Source organism: Cylas formicarius, unplaced genomic scaffold (genome assembly GCF_029955315.1).
Source record: "Cylas formicarius isolate icCylForm1 unplaced genomic scaffold, icCylForm1.1 PGA_scaffold_2__14_contigs__length_35257938, whole genome shotgun sequence".
NCBI classification, from domain to species: Eukaryota; Metazoa; Arthropoda; class Insecta; order Coleoptera; family Brentidae; genus Cylas; species Cylas formicarius.
Genome location: NW_026844319.1, coordinates 21,146,470 through 21,168,313, shown reverse-complemented (window position 1 = coordinate 21,168,313; position 21,844 = coordinate 21,146,470). Strand labels below are relative to the sequence as shown.

Here is a 21,844-nt window from a genome sequence, read left to right as displayed (position 1 = left end):
CTCCCAAGAAATTGTCTTATTCTAAAATGAATATTTTTTTTTGAGAACAAATATTAAATATTAGGTATATTATGATACAAGTTTGATAAAGTCATTTTAGTCACGAGTTTGGTTTGGCTTCTAGGTATTTGGTGCCTCTTCCAAGCTATTGTCAAAAGGCTAATAAAAAAAATATTACGCTTGGATTTTAAATATAGAGAGTGTCCAGAAATGTATTCTAATCTGTTGCACTTAACCAAAAAGCTATATTTTTTAACTCACCCTGCCATTGTCTTTTTAATTACGAATTCAGCCGTATTGGGATTTTCTACAATTTGTGAAATGTTTAAAAACCAACTGACTGGAACAATAATTACAACAAACCAATCAGATTATCATTAAGGATTACACATAAAAGGATAGAACCATATCAACATGCTCTCCCTTTGGGTAAATTATACCATTTGGACAAACACCGCAAAAATATTTATGAAAATTTTAACAATTGCAAAAATATTATCGCTATAGCAAAATGAGACAAAACCAACAGCCAATAGAAATTCTCGAATATGTGTCTAATATGCTTTTACAGGATAGGGAATATGGTTTATTGTTAAACTTTACTTCAAATTTGAATACATAACTTAATACCTTCGTCAGTGTTTGATACTTTAAATAGAGCAAACCTATGGAAAATTATATTTAAGCAAAGATCCGCCTTACCTAATAAACACTGTCTGTACGAAAAAACAAAATTAGTAATAAACACCTGCTATTTTCGTACCAAACTTACCGAAACTAACAAAATAAGAACAAATAAAGGCGTAAGGTATTATTAAGAAAATGGAAATCGAGACACAAAACTAGGATCCTTATAGACGGAAATACCACACTCAATATAATTTCTTGAATACGGAAGTGAGATATGGACAACGACAAAGTAAGAAGAATGCACATTCCAGACTCGAAAAATGAAATTTTTGAGAAGAGTTAAACATTGTACAAGAAAAGAACTTAACCAACGAAACGATTGTAGATAACAGAAAAATAAATTATATATGTTCAGAAGCTTAGCCAGTAATGTAATAGTGAGTGGAGATGATGATGATGAGGATTCTTAAGATTTACGTATCATAAACTAAAATCTAAAAATGTCCTTTTGGGAAAGCCTGTATAATATTAAACTAAATTTATGACGTAAAGATAATAGAGACCCACATATGACGAAAGTGGGACTTTTTTAAAACCGTGTAGCTTGAATAACCTTGTATAAGCAGTAAAACAACTTTATCTTGAAAAAAATATTGGTTAATAACACGGTTCCTTTGTTTGCATGCAACTAATAGTATTTTTTAGATATAGCGAAATGTACATCGATCTTCAAATTTATCTTATCGTGTTTTAGTCATATTCGTCCTAATCTGATTTTATATACTTCAATTTGCCGTTTGCTGCATTTGTTTCTAACTGCACAGTCGATCGAACATTTCTTTAAGGGCAGACATGCCTAATCCTACAGTAGCTGCGAATTCCAGGCGCACTTCTTACGCGGATGATGAGGAGATCGAGGTGAAACCTTCCACTGAACTTATCCCTGATGAATACGAGCGAGAAACCAACGCTAATATCTTGGTGCACATGTTCTTTAGTCCGAAAGATGAAGATGCAGTGAATTTTCGGAAAACGTTGGAGGGACTTGGGTTCGACATCCAGAACAAAATCAACGTACACCACGATATAACGAAACTTACGGATGAAAATGTTTGGCAGGAGAATATTAAAAAAAGTAAGTATTTTTTTCCATGCAAGCAGAAACTCCGTGCCTATTATCAAAGTAAAAAAAAGATAGTAACCTAAATATTTTTATTCATTAGTCCATAATTGAAATTGCATATGCATAAATAAAGTATACATGAACGTAAAAGGTCATAAACATATTTTATTTGAACAGCAATTTTATATCACAAATTTGCAAGTTTAATACATATCGATTTGGACGACATTGCTAGTAAAATATTCAGTGAGAGAGTAGAAGATTTCCTTTTTCTTTCTACTTGCTAAGTTATTTAAAAAAAATGGATAGCGCTTTTCTGAAATTGCGTAAGTGCCGTAAGCTCAGAATTTGTAGGCAGATACAGCATGATATGATTGGCAAAATTTCACCCGGTTTTTTTATACTGCAGCCACAATGTCTACTGTTGTATGCTCGTTAGAGATAAGATGAAACGGAGCGTAATGTACAAGGCGATATCTAAGCGATAAGCCACACAAAAACTACCTATACACAGTGGTTAAAAAAAATTATTTATTAGTATTTTTTGTTTTTCTGAAAAAAACATGTTTTTAAGCTAGTAGATTCGTTCCAACCTCAAATCATAAACAGGTTTGAACAGTTTGGTAATTTTACCAACACATCAATGAGCACGTCAATCCTTCAGATTAGTGCGAATTGATTTATGAAAATTGGTCTGTACAAATGATCGAAGGCCTAAAATTTGGTGGCGGCAGTGGTAAAACGTGGTGGATGGTTTTCACAGTTCGTAGGAATTATTCATACCTTAGTCGGTGGTGAATCATTGATGATTAAATTTTCTTCCGCAACCGCTTGCGTTTTATGTTTTCTGTGTGTTTATTGCCGATTTAAGTAAACCAGAATTATTGAATTTTTGAATCATCTAATAATAATCAGTAATCCTGAATTTGAATTTTTTTGTGATGCGTTTATTATAAATTGTCTCGAAATAAAATGCCCTTTTATTTATGGGATTTCTAATAACATCTGATATGCATGCATGCAATACTTCTATATCTAAGTGACGAAAAGGTCTGGGAATAACCGAACAATGTATTTCAAACTTATCGCTTAAATATCGGCTTCGTAAGTTGGGCTTTATCTTATCAGTAAACTGCTATTGCAATTTCGCGAAAATCTCGTAGTTTTTTGTTTGTTCTATCCAGAAAATACAGTAAAATATATTCGTTCTTTTTAGTATAAATTCTAAAACAAAAAAAAATCCCTCACTTCAAGATGGCTAAACACAACATTTTACTCTTACCGTTTTTATCCCTAATATACAGGTGTAATTGTAATGACATATCATTCCAGAAAAATATCTCAAAACGTTTGGAATAAAATGTTTAACTCTGTTCTTCTGTAAATGCCACGGCAAGTATTGCTCTGAAAAGTAATAAAATTCAACTGCATTTCTTTATTGACAACTTAACCTAAATCTTGGATGCAAAGAAACGGTTCCAAAAAAGTTAAAAATCAATGGAAAAATTTTGTTGTTTTAGAAAATTTTCTTCAGTACATCTTTAATTGCATTGTTAGAGGTGTAGTGCCTATAATTTAATGAATTAGTGCTTGTTTTGTGTGGATGTCTATCGATTTGTATGATATATTTCTCGGTTTCCTGATGTCTTATATTCACGGTGGTAAAGTATGTTCATAGATATAAGAAAGTGACTAATTGATACGAATTAAGGAAAGACCCGGGCAAGCTGTAAGAATGAAATATGGCCGAACAGGTCCGTACTTTGCTAAGAATTTAATTATTTGGGGTTTTGCTAGGAAAGATGTTAAAACAATATTTATTTATTTATGTATGTATTTATGTTTAAACCTAAAATAAAATTATACATTATTTTTATTACCTACTTAAATTACTTAAATTTATTAACATAATATATCAGTATCACGATCGCTATCATCGCCTGTTTTAATTATTATTTGTTCTATATTATTTGCCATATGGATACACGATTGTTCTGCTTTTTCTATATGTTTAACAGAATTTGCCCAACTTTGTGCAGAGATGTTAAAAAACTTCGGTTTCTCTAAGTTTGAGGACATTGGAGTTAACACGGGGAAAAACATGTTCAATGGGATTAAATATACAGTGGTAAGGTAGAAAGAAGCCTTATTTAGAAGACGTATTTCTTTTGTAGGTTCAAGCTTTGCAGAATCTCAATTAATTGCTTTTTGGTATAATCTTCGTGAAAATAAATGTCGTTATTATACATGTAGCTTTAGATTGTTGCTTTTGTGTCACATGAGGAAAGGGTTTTAGTCAACTGTCTACTTGATAACTTGCATTGTCCATTACAATGACGCTATCAAGAGGAATGTTTGGAACTAGTTTGTTTTTAAAGCAACTTTTATAATAAATCAGCGGTGGTATCTTCATGGTAATCCAGAGAAGAATCTTTAATATTTTTCGCAGACAGAGAAAGTCCATTTGGAATCTAACCATCTTTAGAGCCAGCATGCCAAATAGTTATTGTTGTGTTGTTTGTGTTATAGCTTTGTTCCTCGTATAACTGGTAAATTTTACGCCGTATTATATCTTGGCAGCATTGCTTCTTTTTTTCCTCGCTGAAATGGATTATTCACAATTTTCCATACAGTTGATGTTGGAATTTTCGTCAATATGGCCGTTTCTTCTAAAGATGCTTGCTTGCTGGCATCACGTTCAATGAGAGTCAAATAAACATTGTTTATAACTTCCTTAGTCTCAATAGAATAGTGTTTTCTACATTTGGGCAGGAGCATCTCCTGAGATACACTAGACTCGCACATATTTTGGATAATTCGCACACGATTCAACACATGCTGTATTACATACGAAATAAGAATGATTACTAATAAGCTTAAACTAAGTAGTATACCAAACCAAAGAATATTAAACACAGGTAGGTATAAAAGTATTTTCTGTTACCGGAAACAATTTTACCTGAATTTAAATTCCCAAACTTTAGATAATAATCTTGTTGCATTGTATGTTAATGACCACCCTTGGATAATCCCATTCAGAAGCAATTGGTCACTTTCTTATATCTATGAACAGACCATATCTAGGCCAGATGGCATCGGATGACTAATTACTTATAAGTTTTCCCACTGTATGAATATGTTAATCAACCTGGAGGATGATGGAATAGTCCAGGCCGTTTCTTTACGAAGGCATCTTTTAGTAATTTTGAATTATATTTACTAATATTTGTAAGCTGGACAAATTACCTGTGATGCAGGGCCAAATAAACCAGTAAATAAAAAAAAAACTAAATCTTTTTTGAACCTATGTATGTCCTCTTATTAACTAAGATTTCAATAAATTTTATATTTTTAAATAACCAAAACTGACCAAACGTCTTTTAATTTTATTTCTTAGACTTTCTTAGACTTATACTATTTGCTTACTATTTCATATTCGCAAATTGTACTTTAGTACCAATCATTTATTTGTAACCTACGTAAAGTATACGTGCTAACTCTGGTTCAATAACGACTTTTAATTTTAGTTCAGGAAGAGGCATCCGGAAAAGATGGGTTGATCGTGGTTTGTTCCAAAGTTCGTCTAAGTGATCATCAAATGACAAAGATGTGGTGTTCCTTCACCAGATTAACGTGTCCGGCTCTAAAAGATAAACCTAAGATATTTATGTTTCAGGTAATACATTATCCACGACACTAACAATGTTTTACCTAATTTGATTCTGACAATAGATGATGAGTTCTTCAATAACGGCTGATGCGAAAATGTCCAAAATCACTTTCGAATCTGCATATGACACACCGGCGGAAGCTGACATTTTAATTATCCACGAAACATCGAATTACGGTAAGTAAAGACATAAACCGGTATGTAATGTTTAGAACAAGTCGAGTCAAATATCAGTAGTACTCTTTCTAAATGCTTAAAATATTAATACGTTTAAATGTTTAAAAAATAATCTATCTTGTTGGGTCAGCATGATCTTTCATCTGCAGAAGGAACAAATTTAGACGTTTATTCTGACTAATAGTATCTTTATGGTTGTAGGTCAGCCATCAAATTTTGTATCTCAGCTCACCGAAAATATTCAAGATTTCGGCAACCAAGAAGATGTCGTTAGTTTAGCTACCTATCAGGGCGGAAGCGCCAGCAAACCTCTATTGATTTGCACTATGACGCGAAAATTTTACTTCACTGTCAACACTCACAGAGGTCACCACCATTGCCTAAACAAAAAAGACGAGGAAATCAGTCAATGTTTAAAAGAATTCAAGAGCGTACTAAGTCCGAAGTCCAAGTCAAAGGACTCCAAAGTAGCACCCTCGATCGACACAAAACAATGCTCTACCAGCAATGCTACTAGGAATCGGATTACCAAAAGTAACGGTCGAATGTCAACAACGGACGGAACACAGCTTCCGATGCGATCGAAACTGAAATCGGTTTCTAGCACCACCGATGGAACTAAAACGCTCAAAATGAAAACGGCGCCTACGACTACAACTGCGAAGCCACGGTGGAAATAATTTTTCGAAATGCGTTAACGATTGTGATACAATAAATGTACGTAGTTGTAGTTGAGTTCAAAAAAAGCAAAAGTACGCGCTTTTATATTTATTTCTAGCAATAAAGAATTGTAGATATCCGATTGTGTTTTAATTTTTACTCCAACCTTTTGGAAGCTACCCCATTTTTATTTATTTTGTATAATAATAAGAGACTTTTATTAATGCACATTTTCCGATGTATCCTTAAATCCAAGATTTGCATAAAATTTTGATTTTCTAACTTCCTACAGGACATCATAGCTATATTTTTATTTATTATTTTTTTATTAGAACTATCCCAAAATAATCCGTTTGTACGGGGTGTCGCATAATTTACAGAAGTATTGAAGACTTAGTTTAGTCCAAATGTTGATAATAGCCTATATAGAGTGTCCAAATGAAAAACAATATTAGATTTCTCTACTTTTTGAACTGAAGAAGCCAACATAATTGTACGTTAACTGCATATATTTAAAGAACTTACTTCCTTTTCACCCCTACAACATTAACAGCATATATTTTTTGCGTGAAACGGTTGAGAAAAGTGGGTACAAAAAAGTTACAATTGTTTTTATTACTGCCATCTGCAATCTCCGTAAAAATTACCTACGCCGTTTTTTAGTTGATTCCACTCATTGATGAATATTTTTTTCTGAAATTTCACTCATTTCCAGCGGCGTAATGAATATTGAAAGATTATTGGGATTCAAAAAAAAAAATTAGTTAAATGACAATCCCCGGTAATAAAAATTAAAAATAGCTTTTTCTATTCCCTATTCGAAACTAGACACAGCTTTTTTAAAGACAGAATTTAGGGTAGACTGGGTACGGTTGTAACAATTTCCACATAATAGCCCTTAACACAGGTGCTATGGCTTTAAACTACGATTAAACAATTTTAGATGGAAGCCTTGTCATTTACCTTCAAACCAAACTTAAGACAAGGTGCATATGCAAATTAGTTTTTGTACTCTCGTCTGTAAAATACCTAATTACCCATGGACCTAGCGTGCGGGAAGCGTCACTTTACCACTTCAGTTTCGTTTCGGACATTTCCGAGATTTTACCGGACGGATTTGGGAGCAATCGGATGTTTTCAGAGATATTTCCCAAGATTCTTACTAGATAGTATCACAAGACTTTAGGCAAATTTTCAGTCTGAGAATGTTCTTAGAGCTAAACATGAATTATTAATATTCAACAAAATTAATATATTTCTTATAAAAATAATCTTTAAACCTTCTTTACGTATCAAAAATAAAAAAGTCTCACTCAACTTAAAATTAAAAATATTATCATTTGTTCCTTAAACTAAATCAGACTCATTGCTTAGAGTTTTTTAGAAATAAACATAGATACATCTCAGAAATAAACAAAATATTTTCCTATGGTTCTAATCACTATCACTAAACCAACCAACAATACTAAATACTAGTAATGACAAAAACCAGAAATTCAAAACTAAAATCATCAAAAATATGTTTTTCTTGATCTTAATCAGATTTACTGCAGATATTGCATATGTAATATATATTCCCATCCGTACAAGCTTCGTGAGACCATAATGTACATCCTCCTTGCCATTGTATCCAGCTCTCTCGAGATCGACGTGATGGGTATGATTCTAGACCAACCAACCAACCGTTTCTGTCGTTCTTTGTATTCTTTTCTTACTGCTTCCTTTTCAGAAGTAGCTGTGTAGATCGCAGATTTTTTTGTTTTTCTTGTTTCTTGTTCCTAATTTCCTAGGAGGAGCTTTGGGGAAGGACCATAATGCTTCAGGCGAGAATAAAGATTGTCTATTTGTGGACCGTACAAATAGCAGCTGCATGAGAAGAGACGCTTGGTCTTGTAAGTCTTGATTGATTTCTATTGGAGAAGATCTAGGCGGGGTACTTACTGCTTGCATCGCAATATTTTGGGAAGACACTGGTGATTGAGTGTTAGCAATTGCTCTATTTTCAGGTTCAGATGAACGCACTGTGATGATTGAAGATGATCTATTCTGAGGCTCAATTAATGAAGCCTGTGAGACTATCTGTTCAGTTGATCCTGTTATTTCAGGCTCAACCACGTTTATTAACTGCTTTAGACACTCGTTGATTAAACAGTTGCTCCGTTCGTGCGCAAAGTTAGTAAAAATTGTTGTAAGCTTTTCCTGTTAAAAATTATAGCTATACCCAGTTTTTTAAATGCGAGAGAATAATAAAATATAAATCTGAAATGACGGGCATTATTAAAGTTTTTAACACCTACACACCTCGAATTCTTAAATATGAATTTGCATGGAATGGAAAGAAGAGTTTAGGAATGAAATTGTAACAGCTGAGTTGCTACAAATTGTTTATTAGAAAATATAGGATAATTCTTCTAAGGTCAAGTGGATAAATTTTAATAAATTTTATCATCTAAAAAAATCTAATATTTACAATTTCATTTGTAAATTTTAATCATCATGCTGCTAGTAGTCTGACGAACCATAGTTGTTAGAGTCGAAAGGAAGGACTCAGGACTCAGGACTCTACAATGTTTTTTAGCATGTTATCAGTTTCCCATGAGTGTTTCTTATTTTTCAAGCACATGTTTGGAAGCACCTACGCTCTCTTTATCCCCCCTTACAAGAGGGTTTCAACGTCCCTCATTTTAAAAATGGTGTTATGGCGTGCTATAACCCCATTTGTATGATTTTAAGTCAGTGTTACGAGCTACAGCTAATTTACAACCTACCAAAGACAAACATAACTTAATTAAATGACGAATGCGCCAGATTTCTATTATACATATTCGATATACATTTTACACTTACAAGATTTTAATTTATATATAATGAAAATTTCCTCTCTTACATGATTTTATAGTAAAAGTGATTATATATGATTCTACTATTAACAATTCAAAAACATATGTTAAGAAATAGTTATAATAAATATACAATGAGCGAAAATCTTAATAATGAAGATCACAATTTCTTGTTGAAGAAGACGTTAGTGTTTATTTGGATTTTTTTTAGTGGCAGGCCAGGAGCGACATTTGCTAAGTCCGTTTTGATTGAAATTCTCTAATTCTCTATTAAAAATGAGTACTTTCATATCGAAAATTCATTTCTTGCAAAGCTTTCCATTGAATGGAATGAAATAATCCTTTTTCATTACTTTTTTTCTATTTTTTAACTAAAACGAGTGTATGATTTTTCTAAAGGCGCTCTTTCCATCTTCATTTATTCCATTTTTTTTTCTTTTCGTACTTGTCGAAGGTACCGAGGTACCGAATCCTCAAAACTTGATTCAGTTCGCTACAGGAAACTGCACATACGTCCTGGGTATTTTTACCATCGGGTTACCTAATTCGATAAAAATAGCTACGAATTTGGACTCTTGCCGTTTAGTCTACGCCTCTGCGACGCGCGTCGAACATAACCGGCAGAAATTTTAAGAAAACCATTTAAAAAAATGAAAATTTAGCAGTCTTTCAAATAATCGCATTTTTTCCTTGAGTTTCCTCTCGCATTTTTTGCGAAACAAGCCCGAACGTGACGTCTACGATCCAGTATATGGCGGAAAAAAGTTGACCTAAGTGGGTAACGTAAAAAAAAACCGGGAGTCAAAAAAATAAAAAATAAACGCAAATCAGGTACGCCACCGCGTCCGCTATATTTCTAATTTTATTTCGGCTGATTTCTAAAAATACCGAACTTAGCTATCAACAAAAATAGGACTCTCCGTGCGGCAGCATTTGAAATTCTGCCGCAGCACGCGTGGACATATTTTTCATGCGAAAAGCCGCTTTTAAAAGGTAATTTTCACACGCCTAATTCACATGCCAACATATCGATCACCAACGTTCATGAAGATGTGATTTCGTGCGTCTGGGGTGCATATAATTCGAATCCGCTGGAAGTTTCACGAAGAAATTGTCCATCTTTGTTTTCCCACCGATGCTAAACTTCGCGTAGATCAATACTTTCAAAGTTCCGCAACGCACTCTAGTGACTTTTCGGCCGCGCGATGTCGCATCTTGGTTTAATGCAAAATCGAAGGTTATCATCATCAGTTTTTCACGATTTGACGATGGTTTCGTAATTCCAGGCTGCGATAAACCCCCGAGATGGTGGCGGAGGCCGAAGGGGGTTCCGAACAGGATGACGTGTCATTCCTACGAACGGTAAGTTTAAAGATCAGTGTCGTCGAAGAGCCCCGGACTTTGAATTTGATGTAATTCGATAAATTTCACGGTGTCAAAGGTTTCGTTGCCACCTGTTACGACCCTCAGAAATCTAAAAATTCATTTTAGCATTAGGTAGTTGAGACAGTGTAGTAGCATACATGTTTTGGCAGCTCAGTAAATTTAGGTACGAGGAAAATCAAAAAAGAAGCACCGGTTGCCAATGTTGATTTAGATATTCTTTCTTGTCCACTCTTCTGGGAACTCAAGATAATTAACTTAATGGCGTTCGAACACAATAAATCAAATAAATTGTTTTCAGACAAAATTATGAAACTAAGCAAGATTACCATTACAAATATAAAATAAGAATATATTTGCAAAAGAATATTATTGTAAATAAAATATTTATACATCAATATTTTTTCCTAGGTACAAAAAATTTCAGAAAAGAAGCTTTTTTGAGTTCAAGTTCAAACTTTAGCATTGAGAAGGAAAAAAACTTCTTATTAAAAACGTGAATTTTAATCCCACAAGAACCATAAAAAATAGTCCAAAGAATATTAAGAGAAGCTTACATTAACATTAGCACTGTATTTATGTATGTAAATATTCAAATTGTTAGATTGGAGGAATTTATATAAATAAAAATAAAAAATAAATAAAAAAAAGAGCCATTAAAATTAGCAAAATCAGTATTTTGCTCACCAGCTTTCCACTAGGCTGGATGTTTGAATACAAGAAATTTCAAAAAAGAAAATTTTCGATTAAGGTCAAACCAGAAGACTGAGATGTCCGCCTCTAGTGGTATAAAACTGAAAAGCTAAGACACTAGAAGCGTCAAAATAATTAAAAAAAAAAAATTGGAATGAACATTAACAAAAGGTAAGAAGCAGAAAAAAATATTAAAATAAATTAAAAAATATGAATATTTATAGATCTTTTTTTTTTCTTTTACCTACCCTATCTAATAGACTAGATCTTAACATGCAAGAAACTTCAATGTCAAATTATTAGGCTGATAATCCAGGTACAAGGGAAGGCAAAGACACCCCCACCCCACCCCCACACAACCTTAGAATATATAAGACTAAGATAAAATAATAGTAAAAGAAGCTTTTAAAAAGACTTGATACTTGAAACTAAAGAACATAGTAAATGCTCAAAGTCACCATAGGTTAAAGGGCCAATATTTCTCGTTTTTAGGAAGACATGGTATGTCTTTCTTGTACGGCGACTGGGGAACGCGTCTGTCTCGCTGCTGAAGGGTTCGGAAACAGGCATTGCTTTCTGGAAAATATCGCCGACAAGGTACTCGCGTAAGCTCCCTCCCTAAAGACCTTTGGAAAAATATAAATTGCTGTTTCAGAATATCCCACCGGACCTTTCGCAGTGTGTTTTCGTTATAGAACAGGCACTCTCTGTTCGTGCCCTGCAAGAACTAGTCACAGCTGCCGGTAACGAAACTGTGAGTACATTGTCCATTTAGGACAAGTATATACCTAAAGGTATGACGTAATCTGAGGTCGGCGCCAGGTTTAGTAAGGAAGAGGTTTGTTTTGAAAGCGGATGAGTTCTCCGATATATGACGTCACTCTAATATTAAGCAATAATTAAGGAATTGGCAGCAAAAACAATTGTTTGAGAGGTCGAAATCACCGTTCTAGATCTGACCCAGACCTCAGAGCAGTCCGATAGAGTAACACTTTAACAATATTTCAAGATAATCGATAATACTTGATTCTCTCTTATAAAAGGTCATAATTCTGGAAGACATTTTGGAATTATACCATCCCGTTTTGCGTTTTCGTTACTTATCTCACCTACAGTTTTGTTTTAATCGCTCTCATCTTGACCTCTGTTTCATGTGGCTAATTTTTTGCTTTTCAGGATTCGGACAACTTAGTAAGTAACCGTGTTCGGGACCAAAATTTTCACAGATAAACTAACCCAGTTTCAATGTAGGCTTCTTATATTTAACCTTCTGTTAATCTGACAGAACTTTTTCTGAATGTAATTGGCTGAGTAAAGCGAAAACGGTTATTATAACCATTAGGGCAGTTTACATTGTTTCTCTCGATTCTCGCGGAAGATTCATTCATGCTCACCGAATACATGCAATAATAATAATCATTAATATTGCCATTTCCAGTGCAGACCGCCCTTGCTTGCTTTGCTTTCGGAATGCGCTTAATCAAAACTGCCTGCAAATGAAAAAGAGTGATCTATATTTTTTTAATAAAATAGAATATAATACCTTTTTTACGAATAGCAATAAATAGCTAAAAAGACTTCAGAAACCTTGCTGTCACATAGTTCTTGTAAACAGTATCTGCTAGTCGGAGGTTTTCGGGATACAGAGAGATAATAAAGAAAAATTACATACATACAAATTAGCGAGACATATTGTATCTTAAAAACGACGAACATACTTATGTCATTAATTGTCGTAATTGTCATATCCGAAATATTAAAATTGCGGTGGTTTAACAGCTGTTTGTAAAGCTAGAATAATTATTAAATTTTGTATAAAACTTCTGGATTCCTCCTGCGTCGGTTTTTGTTGAGTCGAACTATCTAACGTTTCGCCAATCATCCTATTGGCTTCTTCAGAGCTTGACTGACCAGTTTCAATAAAGCTCTGAAGAAGCCAACAGGATGATTGGCGAAACGTTAGCTAGTTCGACTCAACAAAAACCGACGCAGGAGGAATCCAGAAGTTTTATGAAAAGTATAATGTATAGCATGTGGAAGTTTTTTTGAAAAATTAAAAAATATATATTATATTTGGAAACATTTCTTCATGTTTCGATGGCATCGACATATTCCTGTAGGCCTATAATAATTTTCTGTTTCCTCCAAAAGATGATAATATTATTTCCTCCTATTTTGGTTAGCCGTGAATGTATCCGAATTTGAAACAAAACTAAGCTGTGTTTTAAATCCACTCTTCGGTATTTGCACGGTAGGAAGCCCAGCAAGTATTTAGTCTAATCACATCCCCTTTGGTAGCAAAACAATGTCGCTCAATCACAACACGCCTAAAACAAAAGTCCAACTCGAATGTCACCTATCAATTAATACCAATAACAGCGCATTATTTTCACACATTCTTTGCTTTCAGTAAAAATTTATACCGGGTGTTTAGGCAAAGAGCTATGTTTTATCACTATGGACACTTTTGTTATGGCCTTTTATAACATTTACATTGCAGTAGATCCCTAACACTGAGTCTCGCTGCAGTAGTATATCTAGTTTAATATCAATACCATATACTGGAATTCAGTGACTGTGTAATGAAATAAAAGTCGAGTCGATATTGTAGGGGAAGGGAACGGGTTCCGGCCACAGGACTTTGCTGTACGGCAATGCTATACTGCTTAGGCACCAAAATAGCGATATGGTAAGTAGTTAAAGTTCTATGTTACATACAGTGTGACACGGAAATTGCAACAGTCAGTAAATAAAAGAATATATTATCTTGGGAAAACAAAATAATGATCTTTTTATAACTAAAATTTGTTTAAAGATTTAGATATGAACATCTTTGCACCTAGATATTCACGTTCAAGGCAAGAAAATTTATTTTTATATCCTAATTTTGAAACAAATTTTAGTTATTGAAGGATCGTTATTTTGTTGGCAGTGCATTATGTCCAAAAACTTTTTGAGAAAGGCGATTGACATGGCCAAAACGTCAAAGTAAAAATCATTGCGTTTTAAGTAAACACTAGTTTTTTGTTTTGTTTGTGTTAAATCTTACCTAAAAACCAAGAATTTTACCGTACACCGTATGGTGCGTTGCGTAAAACAAAAGAAGAAAGTTTCTAGTTCATATTAAATTTATGTAACGTTTCGACCGGTATATTCGGTCTTTTTCAAAAATATCAAAATAATTGATTGATTGATAATTGATATATATATATATATATATATATATATATATATATATATATATATATATATATATATATATATATATATATAAAGCGGTACTACTTCAAAAAGCAAGTCAATAGCTGTTGCAATTTTTTTGGCATATATTACATTTATTTTGAGCTGATCCATAACAGGTACTAATATCCTACTAAATCAGAAAAAAAATCATTATCGCAAATGATATCATTTCATTTGAGTTTTCCAACTATTTTATTAGTACCTCGCGTGTTTATCGACGAGCTCCAGCAACGACAAACTGGCTTTCGATGTCGGTTTGCAAGAACATAGTCAAGGTGAAGCTTGCTGGTGGACGGTGCACCCAGCTAGTAAACAAAGGTAACCCTCCATTTAACGAAGAACCAGCGAAAACACTAACGAAATATATTTCAGATCCGAGGGTGAGAAAGTTCGTGTAGGAGACGATCTAATTTTGGTGTCAGTAGCAACAGAACGTTACTTGGTAAGATTCGAACTAAAACTGACAACCCGGAGATACGACCTGCGCGTGTTTCAGCACACCACAAAAGAAAATGAATTGTCCATAGTCAACGCTAGCTTTCACGTTACCCACTGGTCCGTGCAACCCTACGGCACCGGCATATCACGCATGAAATATGTCGGTTTCGTTTTTGGAGGTGACGTTCTTAGGTTTTTCCACGGCGGTGATGAGTGCCTCACCATACCTTCCACGTGGAGCACAGAAGAATCGCACAAGTACTACTCTTAATCATTCCCTATACTTAAACGTTAATTGATAACATTTTAGCATTGTAATTTACGAAGGCGGTAGCGTAATGTCGCAAGCTCGGTCCTTATGGAGATTAGAACTTGCGCGCACGAAATGGGCAGGTGGTTTCATAAATTGGAGCCACCCGATGAGGATAAGACATATTACCACCGGTCGATACCTGGCCGTCAACGAGAACAACGAGCTTTACCTCGTCAGCAGAGAGGAAGCGACCACCGCTATAACTGCGTTCTGTCTTCGCCACGAAAAAGATGATCAGAAAGTAGTCCTGGAGGATAAAGACCTGGAAGTGATAGGATCACCCATCATTAAATACGGCGACTCTACAGTGATTGTGCAGCACTCCGAGTCGGGCCTTTGGTTATCTTACAAAGCGTACGAGACCAAGAAGAAAGGGGTGGGCAAGGTGGAAGAAAAGCAAGCGGTGCTCCACGAGGAGGGTAAAATGGACGACGGTTTAGACTTCAGCAGGAGTCAGGAAGAAGAGTCGCGAACAGCGAGGGTGATACGCAAATGTAGCTCGCTGTTCACTCAGTTCATAAAGTATGGCGGTGAAATGAGTTGGTTTCATAAGAAATTAATATTTGTGTTTTAGTGGATTGGAGGGGCTCCAAGTAAACAGGCGTCATTCGATGTTTTTCCAGGTGGTCCGTTTAAACGAGATGGTCATGTGTTTGGAGGATTTGATTAATTACTTCGCCCAACCCGAAGACGATATGGGTAGGTATCTATACCTATTTACCAATAGTGGAGATAATTCGTTCCGCGGATTTATAGAACACGAAGAGAAACAAAACCGCCTGCGTGCGTTGAGGAATCGTCAGGATCTATTCCAAGAAGAGGGCATCCTCAACTTGATCCTCGAAGCCATAGACAAAATCAACGTTATCACGTCTCAAGGTTTCTTGGCGGCCTTGGCTGGCGATCAGAGTTGGGAGATGATATCGGCGTACCTCTACCAGCTCCTTGGTAGCTATAGATAAAAAAATTAGTTCTTTTCTATTCAAGAACATTTTTCAGCTGCGATTATCAAAGGAAACCACACAAATTGTGCCCAGTTTGCAAATTCTAATCGGTTAAATTGGCTGTTTTCTCGGCTGGGTTCTCAGGCGTCCAGCGAAGGTACGGGCATGTTGGACGTGCTCCACTGTGTTCTTATAGATTCCCCAGAAGCGCTAAACATGATGAGGGTAAGACGTTCGATTTTGTTGACTCGTATATACTCACGATCAGGTTTCAGGACGAACACATTAAAGTAATCATTTCTCTTCTCGAAAAACACGGTAGAGATCCCAAAGTGTTGGACGTACTATGCTCGCTATGCGTGGGCAACGGCGTCGCGGTACGAAGCTCCCAAAATAACATTTGCGACTTTTTGTTGCCTGGCAAAAATCTCTTGCTACAAACTCAATTGGTCGACCATGTGGCAAGGTATTTTACTAAATGGCAAAGTCCATTCGAGTGTATCGAAGTTGTCTTGAATTTGCAGCGTCAGGCCCAACATCTTCGTCGGAAGGGTTGATGGCAGCGCCATTTACCAGAAATGGTATTTCGAAGTTACCGTCGATCATCTCGAACAGACCACCCACATGATGCCTCATTTGAGAATAGGGTGGGCCAATTCTAAGGGTTACGTACCTTATCCCGGAGGAGGCGAGAAGTGGGGTGGGAACGGGGTAGGAGACGACTTGTACTCGTTTGGATTCGATGGTGCTTATCTGTGGACTGGGGGCAGAGCCACTGAAGTAGTCGGTGGAACAGTGGAACCTTACATCAGGAAGAGTAAGTTCGAAAATATTTCACCATGTGATTCGGTACTAATAATCGTTAATGGTTATTTCTAGATGACGTCATTGGCTGCGCATTGGATCTGACAATTCCTCAGATATTCTTCACATTCAATGGAATACCGATACGGGGCACTTTCCGAAACTTCAATTTAGATGGAATGTTCTTCCCCGTGATTAGTTGTTCCTCTAAACTAAGGTAAAGTCTGTTATTTTTAAAACCGCGCTAACATATAGCTGAGTAGTATAGCAGTGCGCGTTCTAAGCCCCATTTTTTTGGGAAGTTTTGAATTGTCCTGAATCTTAGCCAATGTCCTCCTGCTTTACAATACTACATGTATCACTTTCAAATTATTTGCGCATTTAACTGCATTACATTGCTCATAAGAACTTTATTTCTTTTAGCTGTCGATTTTTGTTGGGAGGCGACCACGGCAAACTGAAATTCGCCCCGCCCGAAGACTTCTCCCCCCTAGTGGAGAGTTTGTTGCCACAACAAGTGCTGAACTTAGATCCCTGCTTTTATTTTGGTAACATGAACAAGAACGTTATCGCTGGACCTTTGTTTATCGAAGACGATACCGCTTTCGTACCCAATCCGGTCGATACTTCGATGGTGACGCTGCCCAGCTATATCGAATCCATTCGCGACAAATTGGCGGAAAACATCCACGAAATGTGGGCCATGAATAAAATCGAAGCCGGGTGGCAATGGGGCGAGTATCGAGACGACATGAGGCACGTCCATCCTTGTCTGGTACCCTACGATAAACTGCCAGCAGCAGAGAAGAAATACGACGCTCAACTAGCAGTGCAAACTTTAAAGTAATAAAAAATAGGGCTTAGACAATTATAGGAAAATTAAATTTATATACGGCATATGTCTAAAAGATTTTCAACCACTCAACATTTTTTTTAATGAATTCACTTTCCCAGCACGAACAAGCTTCTATCATTTTACTTCTACTATAGTATCATCTTCAGTTCCAAGTTCACCCAATCATGTGTTGTACCCTAACTATCAATTCTTAACTTTTAGAACAATCATAGCTCTGGGTTATTATATTACAATGGACAAGCCCCCATCCCGAATAAAAACGATAAGACTGCCGAACGAGCCGTTCATGCAAGCCAACGGCTACAAACCAGCTCCGCTGGATTTGAGCGCTATCACTCTGACACCAAAACTGGAAGAACTGGTGGACCAACTGGCTGAGAACACCCACAATTTGTGGGCGAAGGAACGTATTCAGCAAGCGTGGACTTACGGCTTGAATGAGGTACGCCTAGCTACTTTTGCATTTTTCCCATCAGTTTCTTCATTTTTTCCTGTGCAGGATGCCGAAATGTTGAGAAGCCCCCACCTAGTGCCGTACCTGAAAGTAGACGACGCTATTAAAAAGGCGAATCGAGACACTGCATCAGAAACTGTACGAACTCTGCTCGTTTATGGCTACATCATCGATCCCCCTACGGGGGAACAACAGGAAACCTTGTTAGCGGAAGCGAGTAGGGCGCGTCATCAGGATTTTAGGACGTACAGGGCGGAGAAAAACTACGCAGTCGGTTCCGGAAAATGGTATTTCGAATTTGAGATTCTTACTGCCGGGCCAATGAGGGTTGGTTGGGCCAAGGCCGATTGCGCGCCCGGATCCATGTTGGGGTCCGATGAAAACACTTGGGCCTTTGACGGGTATAACGTAAGTATCAAAGAATAGTTTGATAGGGACGAACTCAAGGTACATAGATACAAGAAACATAAATGACGGTCCTAATATTTTAGACCTAGACTTTATCAACGAACTGTTTTCTTTGTTAGGAAACAGCAGGAATGAATATCTGCCAGCTACAAATCAAATATCGAAATTGAAACGATCATATTTCTGACTCTTTTCGTAACTGATAACTAAATATTAAGGTACTGACTGAAAATAAAACTTTTAAAACTTTCGCACTAAACCTACACCACTAATATATTAAAATAGTTTCTTCCTTTAGGACGATCAAATACATAATAAAATGGCAATTTTACTACCGCTTATTCTTAACTATAAATGAAACTAGAACTAGAACTAGACTACAAGTACCATACGATACAATAGTTACTTTGAATATCATGGGATCTGGAAACAGCAAACCCAAAAGATTTTCTATGCTTGCTAAGACGTACTACGACTTTTTTTGCTCTTGTCGTCGGGTAGCGCAGACACCTTGTATATTCAATGAGTACCTGGTCGAATTAATGCTTTATTTCTGGACGTCTAGTTAAGAAAATGGCATGGGGGAGTATGCGAACTCTTTGGCCTGTCCCGCTATCACGCCGGGGATGTAATTGGGTGTTTCATTGATATAATAGACTCTACCATTAGTAAGTTCAAACGCTGTGTCGTCCCTGAGCATGTCTGTACGTCCGGATAAAACAGGAAAACTAACCCAAACGCGGATTTTCTCACCTCCGAACCTAAAGCCTAGTATTCCATGTGAATAATTGTGTATTTCTTAGGAGGAAAAAGTATATAGTAACTCAGCCGAATCGTTCGGGAAGCAGTGGCAAGTCGGAGACGTAGTTGGCGTATTCCTTGATCTAATCGATCATACGATAAGTAAGCAAGCTTCGCCCGCTTGCGCCGAATGCCGCTAACTAACTAGCTTCTCTTGTAGTACCGATTCTGCGCTCAGCTTGTGTTAGCTTTAGTTTTGGTTTGGTTTAGTGTGGAGGAAAATCAGTAACTAAATATCGCTCAAATATTTTTTTTGTCTATACGGTGAAAAGTGAAGTGGGGTAATTTCGTGGTCAAGTAGTTCCTAACGGCCGCAATAAAAATTGAAGATGTATTTCAGCTTCTTTGATCTCGCTCGATACTCTTCGTACGAACGAGTTCTTGGAACCGAGACGGGAGAATGAGAAGTTGTGCTCTCAGCGTTATAAAGGATCAAAGTAACTGTGAATTACTTAAAAAACAAAAAAACTTATTCCTCACTGCTTTTCATCGACTCATACCTTTAGTATTACCTTTAAAAAAATGTTTTAAAAAATAAACAAAATAACAGCTTGTTGCTAATTTAAATTTTCCACAAATATTTCAATTCAATTCCAAATTCGCTGTTGGCCAGTCCAAATATTGGGTTACTTTTATATTAGAGATTTTGAGATACTAATCTAATCATGTCGAAAACATTACTAAACCCCAAAACCTCATTCCTTGTTGTACTGAAGTGTGGTCTAAATGACAGGCCGTTGGGAATTTACAAACTTTGTTGACACACAATAATTTTTGAAAATATTGGAAGTATGCTAATTCACTTAGACCCTTTAATTCAGATAGATATTTTAGCAACTGGTTTAATTCTAATTTTAAGGAAGAATATACGCCAAATAATTTTCACCTTTGAACCTTAAAAGTTTTGAAAAGATCTATGAAATGAATTAAAAAATTAATTAGAAAAATAACCCAATAACGCCCAATCTCTCCAGGTAAACAGCGAATTACCATTGGACATACTATACATTCTCTTCCTAGGCAAGTTTCGCCCCTCCCTTCTTTATCGGCAAAAATTAGAAAAAGAAGTATAATTAAATGCTTTGATTTATCGGACAAACTGTAATTTCTAGAGTATTTAGTTTTTACAATTTTCAAAATTCTTCTGTCACTTCCGGTTTTACCCAAAATAACTCCGGTTTCAAATATTTTAATGGAATTTCTGAGACAATTCTGTTGTCTAATACCAAAATGTAACTGGAATTAGCATATTATGCAACAAGTGCGGTAAACGGCATTTGACTCACGAATTTATTTGACACGAGCGGAGCACGTGTTTAATAAACGATTGTCTTAAAAAGTTTAGGGAACGTGTTGCATACTACACTTTTTCTGCGACCTTCAGTTTTTGGGTACATTTTCACATGACCGTCAGAATTGACAAACGTCAAAATTCAAACCGGGCGGTAAAATCTCCGAAAATATCCGATTGTTCCTAAGCCCGTGCGGTAAAATCCCGGAAATGTCCGAAGTGACTAGGATTCGTGGGAAACGAAACTGACGTGGTAAAGTGATGCTTTCCGCACGCTAGATCGGTGGGTAATTAGGTATTTTACAGACTGGAGTAGAAAAAATATATTTCCATAATATCTTCAATTTAAGTTATGCCTGCAGCGTTACAAATTCAAAGTAACTATGAATTCGGTTTCTGTGAAATGACTAGGGTGACCGGAAGAGAAAAATATTTTCAAACTAGATAGACCAAATTTCGTTATGATACTCTATAAGTTACGGCTTGTCAAATACATTTTTCTGACACGCGGCATAATTTTTAAAAAATGGGCGTTTCAATTGTCATTTTATGCACTTTTTTGAGCTTACTTTCCACTATTGTGGTCAGCTAGTTTAACTGATTACATTAATCGTATAGGTTTTTCCCTTAACGGTGAGCTCTTAATGGATGCCCTTGGTGGCGAAACTACCTTTGCCGATGTCCAAGGTGACAATTTCGTGCCGGCATTCACGTTAGGTGTAGGACAAAAAGCCCGCCTGTCTTTCGGCCAAGACGTCAATCAGCTCAAATATTTCACCATGTGCGGCTTGCAGGAAGGATACGAACCGTTTTGCGTGTAAGTACCACCACCCGCTTACCTACAAATCTGGCGCGTTAAAACCGTTCATGTATAGAAATATGAACCGAGCTGTGACGTACTGGTACACCAAAGATCAACCCATATTCGAGAACACGGACGACATGCCGGATACAAAAATCGACGTTACTAGAATTCTAGCGGGTTCTGATAGTCCACCTTGTCTTAAAATCAGCCACAACACTTTCGAGACCATGGAAAAAGCGAACTGGGAATTCCTGAGGCTCAGTTTGCCTGTCATTTGCCACACGACATTCATTACGTAAGAAATATTCGGG

At 36.2% G+C, this 21,844-nt stretch overlaps 2 protein-coding genes across 3 annotated transcripts in view; both read left to right on the top strand.

The window, feature by feature from the left end:
* The first annotated feature begins 1,436 nt into the window (after positions 1–1,436).
* On the top strand, positions 1,437–6,371 carry LOC132698375 (uncharacterized). Its single transcript, XM_060664392.1, has 4 exons — positions 1,437–1,765; positions 5,281–5,429; positions 5,486–5,600; positions 5,802–6,371. The coding sequence occupies exons 1-4, from the start codon at positions 1,483–1,485 to the stop codon at positions 6,278–6,280; spliced, it is 1,026 nt and encodes a 341-aa protein (XP_060520375.1). The 5' UTR covers positions 1,437–1,482; the 3' UTR covers positions 6,281–6,371.
* Positions 6,372–9,752: 3,381 nt separating this feature from the next.
* The window catches only part of LOC132698824 (ryanodine receptor), a 29,727-nt gene continuing 17,635 nt past the window's right edge, over positions 9,753–21,844 (top strand). The window contains exons 1-22 of one of the 2 annotated variants that reach the window (XM_060665151.1): positions 9,753–10,093; positions 10,387–10,462; positions 11,669–11,773; positions 11,832–11,930; positions 12,353–12,367; positions 13,788–13,865; positions 14,619–14,737; positions 14,792–14,861; positions 14,916–15,115; positions 15,168–15,692; positions 15,745–15,869; positions 15,927–16,118; positions 16,170–16,339; positions 16,390–16,580; positions 16,639–16,931; positions 16,994–17,135; positions 17,342–17,761; positions 17,976–18,216; positions 18,274–18,636; positions 19,440–19,539; positions 21,347–21,545; positions 21,604–21,828. In XM_060665151.1, coding sequence (XP_060521134.1) covers positions 10,406–10,462; positions 11,669–11,773; positions 11,832–11,930; positions 12,353–12,367; positions 13,788–13,865; positions 14,619–14,737; positions 14,792–14,861; positions 14,916–15,115; positions 15,168–15,692; positions 15,745–15,869; positions 15,927–16,118; positions 16,170–16,339; positions 16,390–16,580; positions 16,639–16,931; positions 16,994–17,135; positions 17,342–17,761; positions 17,976–18,216; positions 18,274–18,636; positions 19,440–19,539; positions 21,347–21,545; positions 21,604–21,828 — 3,929 coding nt within the window. In that variant the 5' untranslated portion in view covers positions 9,753–10,093; positions 10,387–10,405. The remainder of the gene's footprint in view (positions 10,094–10,386; positions 10,463–11,668; positions 11,774–11,831; positions 11,931–12,352; positions 12,368–13,787; positions 13,866–14,618; positions 14,738–14,791; positions 14,862–14,915; positions 15,116–15,167; positions 15,693–15,744; positions 15,870–15,926; positions 16,119–16,169; positions 16,340–16,389; positions 16,581–16,638; positions 16,932–16,993; positions 17,136–17,341; positions 17,762–17,975; positions 18,217–18,273; positions 18,637–19,439; positions 19,540–21,346; positions 21,546–21,603; positions 21,829–21,844) is intronic. The other variant, XM_060665152.1, reaches the window with a different exon arrangement.